Raw genomic sequence first — 11,073 nt, forward strand, 5'->3', positions numbered from 1 at the left:
GAGGACTCAACACTTGTTTATAGGTGTGAATGGTTATTTGTTTGTAGACACTACTCACAAAGTGTTGGGGATATTCGGTTTTCCAATGACATTTCAGGATGAACTTAAAATGTTCCATGCAATTTATAGGTGAATTTAATTTGCCTTCTTTAAACCTTTGATTGCACTTGCGCTTCTCTAACAATTAACTAAATGACAATTCCTAAATGTTTTTTTTCCATGAATCAATCAATACATTTTCTGGTTCAATTACAATTGGTACTGAAACAATTGTCTTCATGCTGTTCACATTTTGACGAGACCAAGGCGACACCTAATAATTGATCAACAGTACCTTACCATTGTGAGGCTACGAACAGCATGTTCTCAGAGGAAAATGGGCACTGAGCTTAAGAGTGTCATCAGCAGGTTGCACCTCATATGCAGAAGAGACCATAAGAGTCACACCTTACTCAGCCCCTGAATGAAGCCTGTGACTATGTTTGATTTTGTTAATTATCAAACAAGACTGGACACTTTGAAAAATAATGCTAAAAGGTCCAATTGTAGGGTACATAGGCAACGGTACATAAACCATCCACATTGATTTCTCACACGTCTGCTGAAAAAGACTTAACAGTAAATAACACAGAGTGGATTATCTTTTCGTAACTTGTATTTACAAAAACAAAAATTACTTGTGTTAATGGGAAGTTTGTACCACCCGCAGAGGCAACTCAGGACAGTACTTCCGGTTGGCCATGTGTGCCATACACAAGCATTTGCCCAGCATCTTGACAATTACAATGTAAGTGTGAAATAAGGCAGTAAAAGAAACTAAGAAAAGGGGAGTTGAATAATCGTTTGTTTTTTTTTATGTTTCATGTTGAAAGTCATTGAAACAGTAGTCTTACTGTAGTATTAGGGTAAAATACTTGCCACCTTTACTTTTCACTTGTTAGACTTAAATGACCAAATTTGGACTTGCTCAAAGAAAGTGAAGCAGCAAACATTTTAACCCAAACGGAGAGGCTGGAAGTAGGCGAGGGGTAGCGCTTGTCATCGCTCATTAATCTCCCAGACGGAAGCCTTGGCCCCAGTTGTGACGACCGCCGGCGCCTCCTCCTGCCTGCTCCTGAGGCGGCGGTCTCCTGGTGGGGGGAGCTCCAAAGCCTGACACCCCTCCTCTCCTGGTAGGGAGCAGTTGATACCTGCAGAGGAGGATTAAAATTATAAAAAAGGAAAATTTAAGAAGTATGACATGTATGATGTACACCAGTGGTCTGCTCCTTGATTTAATTAGGGCCACTGAGCTTTTAGATTATAAAGATTCTTGTAATATTTGTTGAATTAATTTTGCCACTGTTCCTGAAAGTAGTTAACTCAAATATATTGTTTAATTCATTTATCATCATTGTAAATGATTGAAATCGAACACATTAGTAAAATACACAATTTCACATAAAAATTTTTTTTTATCCATTTTCTACACGGGTATGCTGGAGCCCATCACACCTGACTGTGGGCAGGAGGCAGAGTACAACCTGAACTGGTCGCCAGCCAATCCTAGGGCACATATAAACAAACCCTCCAATCACATTCACACCTACGGACAATTTAGTGTCTTTAATTAACCTACCATGAAGTTTTTTGAGATGTGGGAGGAAATCAGAATACCCGGCGAAAACCCACGCAGGCACAGGGAGAACATGCAAACTCCACACGGGCGAGGCTGGATTAGAACCTGGGTCCTCAGGCGGCTGGGTCCTCAGGCGGCTGTGCTAACAAGTCGTCAAACGTGCCACCCATATTTTTTGTTTATATTGTATTATATTGTTAATTGTGCATCTATCCATTTTTTATAACACTGATCATCATCAAGGTTGCGGATGAGCTGGGGCCTTGCTCAGCTGAATTTGAACCAGAGGCAAAGACCCTGGACTGGTCACAAGTGCACAAGTGAATTGCAAGGCACAGAGTCATTAATGCTCACGTTCACACCTATGAACAATTTTAGACTCCTTAACCTACGTTTAGTGAGCAAATGTGGTCCTTGAAAAGATTGCCCACCATTAATATACTGTACACTGTCAGCACGACATAAGGATGTCCAATACATGTGTAAATATAACTGATGTGACTCATTGCAAGTTATCGCAAACGCTTGATTGCACTTGTTGGTGCTAAGGGTGGCCCAACCAGTTATTTGGTTTCTGGGGCCATTACTTTTTCCACATAGGCCCAGGTAACTTTGAAAAGTTTTTTTCCTTAATAAATGAAATCACCATTAAAAACTGCATTTTGTGTTCACTTGTGTTGTCTTTGACTAATATCGAAATTTGCTTGATAATGGGAAACACTTTTTCACACCACTGTTGAATATATTTTTTTACTTGTCTTTGACTAATTACATTTGTTTGTTAAGGAAATACTATATATTTTTCATTCATCTTCCATACCGCTTATCCTCACTAGGGGGTCGGGGGCGTACTGGAGCCTATACCAGCTGACACCGGGCGATAGGCGGGGTATACCCTGAACTGGTCGCCAGCCAATCGCTGGGCATATGTAAAAAAACAACCATTTGCACTCACATTCACATATACGGGCAATTTCGAGTCTTCAATTAACCTACCATGGATGTTTTGGGGATGTGGGAAGGACAAGTACACGGAGAAAACCAACGCAGGCACGGGGATAACATGCAAACTCCGCACAGGCGAGGCCGGATTTGAACCCGGGTCCTCAGAACTGTGAGGCAGACGTGCTAACCAGTCGGCCGCTGGGTGGGTGTGTGTACGCACGCATATATATATATAATATATATATATTATATATATATATAATATTATATATATATATTATATATATATATAATATTATATATATATATTATATATATAATATATATATAATATTTTATATATATATAATATATATATTATATAATATATATATTATATATTATATATATATATATATAATATATATTATATATATATATATTATATATAATATATATTATATATATATATATAGCCAGGCTGTCATTATGGTGCAGTACAGTTGTATACCACTGCACTACATGCAAAATAATAAACATATTGCTAAATTATTACTTCTGTCACAGAGTAAAACACAAACATTACATTTGCAAAGGCATATTTTATTTAGACCAGCACCTGTATTTGATCTCAGTAGATAGGTTAATCTAAAAACATCGCTTTTCAAATTTTAAAGACCACATTTAATATATAGAAATAAAACTGAAGGGCAGAGTGACGAGGAAAATTTGTTTTCTTTTAGTACATGTTGTTCACATGTGTACAAATAATAACACTTACAAGAACTGTGGCGTAGAAAGGAGGGCGCGTCCTCCCAGGTCCATGGGATATTTGAACATGAGAAAGAAGTAAAGGTGACCCACCAGGTTCCCAATGAGTTCATTCACAAACCTGTGGCAAAACAGCAGAGGAGCAGGGTGGTGTGTGTTGTAAAAAGAGCGAAAAATAGTAATGACACCAATAAAGATGCTGTCAACAAAGGGAAGAGGTTACTTACGAGCCGCCGATGATAAAGTTGAAGATCAAAATGACCCAAGGCAGATAATGTGCCTAGATAGAGCACACTGACCATTAATATAATGGTTATGGCTATGCTGGATCCATTTAAGAAGGCTGTTTATAAATACAGTGGGGCAAAAAAGTATTTAGTCAGCCAGCAATTGTGCAAGCTCTCCCACTTAAAAAGATGAGAGAGGCCTGTAATTTTCATCATACGTATACCTCACCTACGAGAGACAAAATGAGGGGAAAAAAAAACATTTAAATAAAATAAATAAATCCAGAAAACCACATTCTCTGCTTTTTAAAGAATTAGCAAATTATGGTGGAAAATAAGCATTTGCTCACCTAGAAACAAGCAAGATTTCTGGCTCTCACATACCTGTAACGTCTTCTCTAAGAGGCTCCTCTGTCCTCCATTACCTGTATTAATGGCACCTGTTTGAACTCGTTATCAGGATAAAAGACACCTGTCCACAACCTCAAACAGTCACACTCCAAACTCCTCTATGGCCAAGACCAAAGAGCTGTCTAAGGACACCAGAAACAAAATTGTATACCTGCACGAGGTTGGGAAGACTGCAATAGCGAAGCAGCTTGTTGTGAAGAAATCAACTCTGGGAGCAATTATTAGAAAGTGGAAGACATACAAAACCACTGATAATCTCCCTCGATCTGGAGCTCCACGCAAGATCTCACCCCGTGGGGTCAAAATTATCACAAGAACAGTGAGCAAAAATCCCAGAACCACACGGGGGGACCCAGTGAATGACCTGCAGAGAGCTGGGACCAAGGTAACAAAGGCTATCATCAGTAACACACTATGACGCCAGGGACTCAAATCCTGCAGTGCCAGACATGTCCCCCTGCTTAAGCCAATACATGTCCTGGCCCGTCTGAAGTTTCCTAGAGAGCATTTGGATGATCCAGAAGAGGATTGGGAGAATGTCATATGTTCAGATGAAACCAAAATATAACTTTTTGGTTAAAAACTTAACTTGTTGTGTTTGAAAGAGAAGAATGCTGATTTGCATCCAAAGAACACCATATATACTGTGAAGCAGGGTCTAAACATCATGCTTTGGGGCTGTTTTTCTGCAAAGGGACCGGATGACTGATCCGTGTAAAGGAAATTATGAATGGGCCCATGTATCGTGAGATTTTGAGTGAAAACCTCCTTCCATCAGCAAGGGCATTGAAGATGAAACGTGGCTGTGTCTTTCAGCATGACAATGATCCCAAACACACCGCCCAGACAACGAAGGAGTGGCTTCTTAAGAAGCATTTCAAGGTCCTGGAGTGGCCTAGCCAGTCTCCAGATCTCAACCCCATAGAAAATCTTTGGAGGGAGTTGAAACTCTGTGTTGCCCAGCTCCAGCCCCAAAAACATCACTGCTCAAGAGGAGAACTGCATGGAGGAATGGCCCAAAATACCAGCAACAGTGTGTGAAAACCTGGTGGAGACTTACAGAAAACGTTTGACCTCTGTCATTGCCAAAAAATGATACATAACAACAAAGTATTGAGATGAAATTTTATTATCGACCAAATACTTATTTTCCACCATAATTTGCTCATAAATTCTTTAAAAATCAGATGTGATTTTCTGGATTTTTCTTTTTCTCATTTTGTCTCTCATAGGTGAGGTATACGTATGATGAAAATTACAGGCCTCTCTCATCTTTTTAAGTGGGAGAACTTGCACAATTGGTGGCTGACTAAATACTGTTTTGCCCCACTGTAAGTATATCATTGAGATAGGAGTAGTATATACCGGTACATGATATTACCTTGAATCTTGTTCCAAACCAGAAAGAAACTATCATGTCTTTATTGAACTGAGCCCAGATGTACAGTACAGACATGATCAGCGGGATCATCAGCAGCTATAAACAAAAACAACATACTGTAAACATCCAGTCAAGCATGATTAACATTCTTTTCTGCTAACACTTGAGGTCTCGTCATGACAATCCTAGTGACTTCCTGGAGTTTCGACGAGTTGCCTGGCAACTGGATAGCGAGCTGTCGTGTCACACTTTGAATGCGGACCTGAACACAATACAATGGATATTTAAAAAATAAAAAAAAAGTCTACACACGCCTGTTCAAGTGGCAGGTTTTGGTAATGTAAAAAAGGAGACCAAGATAAATTATTTCAAAACTTTATAATATGACATAACCTGTACAAACTGATTGCATAAATATGGACATCCTCAAACTAATACTCAGTTGCAGCACCTTTGGCTTTTATCAAAAGTTCAGAATTCCAGCTTTTATTTCATGGTATTTACATCTTGATATGTTAAACAACTCTGGACAGAGCACCTTTTGTTTGAAGCCACTCACTTTTCAAGTGAGCAAAGGTATTGGAACATGTGAGTGATGGGTTGTTTCTAGTTGCTCAGGTGTTGCCTTTTAGATTGATTGCTTAAACACTAGATAGTGCTTGAGACGAGGGGAAACCCATCAGACCTATTGCACAAACATTGGGCATAGCCAATACAATAATTTGGAATGTCCTGAAAAAGAAAAACTACTGGTGTACTGAGCAACAGACATCGAACAGGTCGACCAAGGGTATCAACAGCAGTCGATGACAGAAACATTGTGAGAGCTGTGAAGAAACGCCCAAAGACATCAGTGAAATCACTGCAAATCTCCACAGAGCAGGTTTGAAGGTATCATAATCCACTGTTCGAAGAAAAATTCGAGAGAAGAAATATGCATACAGGCCATACCACAAACTACTCATCAGCAAAAGGAATCGGAAGGATTTTGCAAAGTAGTACAGAGATGAGCCACAAAGGTTTTGGAACAAAGTTTTATGGACTGATGAAACCAAGATAAACCTCTACCAAAGTAATGGAAAGGTCAAACTATTGCGAAAGAAAGGATTTGCTTATGATCCGAAACACACAAGCTCATCTGTGAGGCATGGTGGAGGTAATGTCATGGCTTGCATGACTGCTTCTGGAACGGGTTCACTCGTCTTTATTGATGATGTAACTCATGATGGTAGCAGCAGAATGAATTTTGAAGTCTACAAAACCATTTTGTCTGGCAATTTACAGAAAAATGCATCCAAACTAATGGGGATAAGCTTCATCATGCAACAAGACAATGAACCAAGACACACTGCCAACATAAAGGACTTCATCAGGGGGAAAAAGTGGAAGGTCTTAGCCTGGCCAAGTCAATCACCGGACATTAACACAATAGAGCATGCATTTTACCTCCTGAAGAGGAGACTGAAGAAAGAAACAAACAATAACTGAAAGCGGCTGCAGTAAAGGCCTGGAAGAGCATTTCAAATGAAGACTGTAACAGTCTGGTGGAGGCAATGGGTCACAGGCTTGATGCAGTTATTGGGTTGTGCTGTAAAATGTTACTAAACAATGTCAAGAAAAGCCTACTAGAACATCTGAAATTAAAATTACTATGAGTTAGATTGTGATTGGTTAATTTTGAGCACGACCGCAACCCCACTTATGAGGGTGTGCATCACAGTTAATTTCTACTTCCCCCCTCTAATATATATATATATTATTTTTTTTTTTGTAAATAAAAAAATTATATTGAGTTGTACAGGTTATGGGTCACAATAATGGTGGAAAAAGTTTTGAAATATTTATTTTGGTCTCAATTTTTAGACCACCAAAATCTGACATTTGAACAGGGCTGTGTACACTTTTCATAGCTACTGACTCCTGAATGAGATAAAGTAGATATCTCAATGTATACATACAACATTTCAAGGTTAGCCATGACAGACAGTTATTGTCATACTTAGTGTTTTTCATTTGATTGTTTATATACAGTGTAACCTAAATTTACCGGACCCTGATTTAACAGACAGCGGAATTAACGGATCGTCTGGACAGTACATGTGTCCAAAAATAGGTTTCAGTTGTCACTTAAACCGGTGTTGACAAGGTCTGTTAATTCCAGAACTGGATACAGTTGTTTCCTGGCGTTGTGGCACAACATAGGCAGAGACTGCGACACAAGTATTTCCGGGTCACAAATATACAATTTGACCAGAACCAACCAACAGACGTGGCAGCCATGTTGAATGTGGTGACATTCCCTTCAAAGGCAATGCAATGACATGTGGCAGCCATGTTAAATGTGGCATATTTCCAGGCCATGCATTTATGTTGTGGCCATGAAGGCAGGAGTCTTAACTATTGTTGCATCGAGCTCTGCACAGAGAGAGAGCACAGAGCTGCGGTGTTAACTTAAAGAGTAATACATCTCTGGATTCTGGAACATGCTATTTTTGGTAGAGTAACAGGTTTTTTTGTCAAACTGTACGTCTGTGGCATCTAATTAACGGATTTGGAAATAGGAAGGGCACGGTTGGACTGGTTGGAGCGTCTGCCTCACAGTTCTGAGGACCGGGGTTCAATCCCCGGCCGCGCCTGTGTGGAGTTTGCAAGTTCTAACGTGCCTGCGTGGGTTTTCTCCGGGAACTCCGGTTTCCTCCTACATCCCAAAAACATGCGTGGTAGGTTAATTGACAACCCTAAATTGCCTGTAGGTGTGAATGTGAGTGCGAATGGTTGTTTGTTTGTATGTGCCCTGCGATTGGCTGGCAACCAGTTCAGGGTGTTCCCCGCCTCCTGCCCAATAATAGCTGGGATACGCTCCAGCACGCCCACGACCCTCGTGAGGAGAAGCGGCTCAGAAAAGAGATGGATGGATGGAAATAGGAAGCACACTAATTGCTCTCGGCTCATGAAAGCGACCCACCTCGTCTTGCCACTTGTCACTACGACAATAAGCACAAAAGCGTGGTAGGTTTGGATACAATTTAAAACTTTAAACATTTTCAAGCTTTTTTTATATTTACACTAACTTCATACTGTACTGGGCGTTTTACGCCACAAAAAAGTACTAAACAAAAATGTTGTACTGTACAGTAATAGACATACATATAGCCACAAAAAAAGTGCTTCAATATAACGGACAATCTGCTGTAACTGACGACCCACCCCTATTAGTCTGTTCTATTGAGGTTCCACTGTACAGTGTATTGCCTGGATGTGTTTTTCATACAAATATTTGCTCCACTTATCACATTTCAGTTAGGAACAGCGCGCAATGAACCAGATTGCGCAGCTGCGTAAGAATACATCCTTCTTCTGTCGCATGATTTTCATTGGACTGTTTTATATTTATGCCGTCTCGATGTCCATTTTATACAAATATATCCTATAATTATGACATTACAATAGCATTAGTGTAGGACGCCACCTTCCGACACGTAAGTACACATTCAGGTTCAATAATCAGGTTTTTAAACACTAACCTGCATGTCCATGAGCAGCCCAGTTATCTACAACCACAGAGTCAAGGACCACAACCAGGCTCACTTCGGTCACAGCTGGAGACTTGTGGAAGGAATGGCGGTTGTCACCCCCTATCCCATCACATGGACTTTCTTCTACTTCACCTTTGGCAAAGCAGCTGAGTGCATGTTGTCTCTTGTAAACAGACAACACTAATAATATGTTTTTAAGTACAACCCCAATTCCAATGAAGTCGGGACGTGTTAAACATAAATAAAAACAGAATACAATGATTTGCAAATCATGTTAAACCTATATGTTCAATACACTACAAAGACAAGATATTTAATGTTCAAACTGATCAACTTTATTGTTTTTAGCAAATAATCATTAACTTGGAATTTTATGGCTGCAACACGTTCCAAAAAAGCTGGGACAGTGTCATGTTTACCACTGTGTTACATCACCTTTTCTTTTAACAACATTCAATAAACATTTGGGAACTGAGGACACTAATTGTTGAAGCTTTGTAGGTGGAATTCTTTCCCATTCTTGCTTGATGTACAGCTTCAGCTGTCCCAACGTCATTGGAATTGGGGTTGACACTAAAATGACTGTGTTGAAGTTTGTTTGGTTTGGCTGGATGTAAATTTCGTGAACTAAAAAAAATTAAGAGTGTAGGAAAGGATACAACAATGCAGATCCAGTTGAAGAGGAGCATGAAGACATAGTCAGCCGGTCGGCCATCAAACGCTCCTTAAAAACCAAAAAGAAACAAGATGCGTGACACGACACACACACACAAAAACTATCAGTGTGTGTGTGTAGGTTAGGAATTCTCACCTGTCTCTAACCGAGTGGAGTAGTTGTAGAGGAAATATAGGTTGACAAGGAACAGGAAGCCAGTATTTGGGTACACTGGGAAATACAGGGTGGCCGTCACTGGTCTCCACAGCTAAAAAATAAAGCAGTTGAATCTAATACAAATGTGCGCCGACTACAAACAAACTGCTTTGACAGGACACATAATCTCAAAGAAACTATTCCCCGTACCATCGTGTTTTCTGGCTAAGCGCCGCCGCAAAAACTCAATGTTATGGTGCACATAAAGGAAGAATAAACACTTTTAAACTTGCTCAACCCCACAATTAGTCACAAAGGATCCATAATTGCAACAAAACACTCCTTAATAAGACAATTTAATGCCAGTGAAAAGAAACAACTCAATTAGGTTAAAACTTTCATTTTTTTCTGATGGGAAGAAACAGCTTTCAAGGATTGTAAATAACCCCATGCATTAATTAAGCAATTCCCAGCCAGTGTGCCATGGCACATTGGTGTGCTGTGGAAAATGGTCCAAGTTCACCTAATTGGTCCAAAAAAAATTTACTAAATGTAATGTATCTTCGTTCATCTATCTATCTGCCAGCAACTTTAGAATGTCCAGCCGCTTTTAGTGGCACTTTTTTATAGGTGCGCCTGAGATTGTTTAGAATGCAAAATATGTATCCAGGCCTTATCAACCAATGAATTATCTGTCATTGGAATAAGTCAGTCACAATTTAGTATAAAACAGTATGTGCACAAAAGGCTATTTTTTTAGGTTAAACCAAATACCGGTTCTGTTGTTGTATTGTAATGTACACATATTGCATCTGGAGAAAATTGTTGAAATATTACAAATTATGTGTCGATGTTATCTTTATATGCTTCCCTCCCTCTCTCTCAGTGTACCCGGAAGTCTTTAATTATCTTTTACGTCGCAAGCGATGATTGGCTGCCTTTCGGCTCGGCCTGCTGAGGGACCCAAGCTAGCCACCTGCTAACTGGCTAACATGATCGTAAACACAAACATGACAACATTAGCTTGGCTAGAAAGAAACACTTACGTGAAATCTTCTTAGGAACAAATCTGGCCTCAGTGCGAGGTTCCTGGGATCAATCAGTCCTAGTTTCCCTATAAGGGGAACAGCAATCGAGGCAGCAAACCAGCCCCTGGTGATGAGGGGAATGCTTTTGAACCAGTCCCCGATGTCTGACATCTTTCCATATAATTATTTCAGAGTATTAAACGTAAAGTCCAAAGTCGGATTAGAAATTAAGACAAATTCCCGATTAGGTCAAATCTCGTAAAACATTGAGGAGTAACACTTCAAAGGTTTACATGACGTGGCTAATCACAAGCGGCTAGCTACCTTGTCTGAAACTAACGACTGTGACGACCGCATCCTCATCCG

At 39.8% G+C, this 11,073-nt stretch overlaps 1 protein-coding gene across 1 annotated transcript; it reads right to left on the minus strand.

The window, feature by feature from the left end:
* Positions 1 to 637: 637 nt before the first annotated feature.
* On the minus strand, positions 638 to 11,069 carry derl1 (derlin 1). The gene is made up of 8 exons (XM_061775550.1): positions 10,726 to 11,069; positions 9,680 to 9,791; positions 9,528 to 9,592; positions 8,857 to 8,883; positions 5,333 to 5,428; positions 3,541 to 3,593; positions 3,324 to 3,434; positions 638 to 1,190 (listed from the first exon to the last, which is right to left on the minus strand). Exons 1-8 carry the CDS (start codon positions 10,876 to 10,878, stop codon positions 1,049 to 1,051), a joined length of 759 nt encoding a protein of 252 aa, XP_061631534.1. The 5' UTR covers positions 10,879 to 11,069; the 3' UTR covers positions 638 to 1,048.
* Between the last annotated feature and the right edge of the window lie 4 nt (positions 11,070 to 11,073).

This window comes from Phyllopteryx taeniolatus, chromosome 6 (genome assembly GCF_024500385.1).
Source record: "Phyllopteryx taeniolatus isolate TA_2022b chromosome 6, UOR_Ptae_1.2, whole genome shotgun sequence".
Taxonomy (NCBI): domain Eukaryota; kingdom Metazoa; phylum Chordata; class Actinopteri; order Syngnathiformes; family Syngnathidae; genus Phyllopteryx; species Phyllopteryx taeniolatus.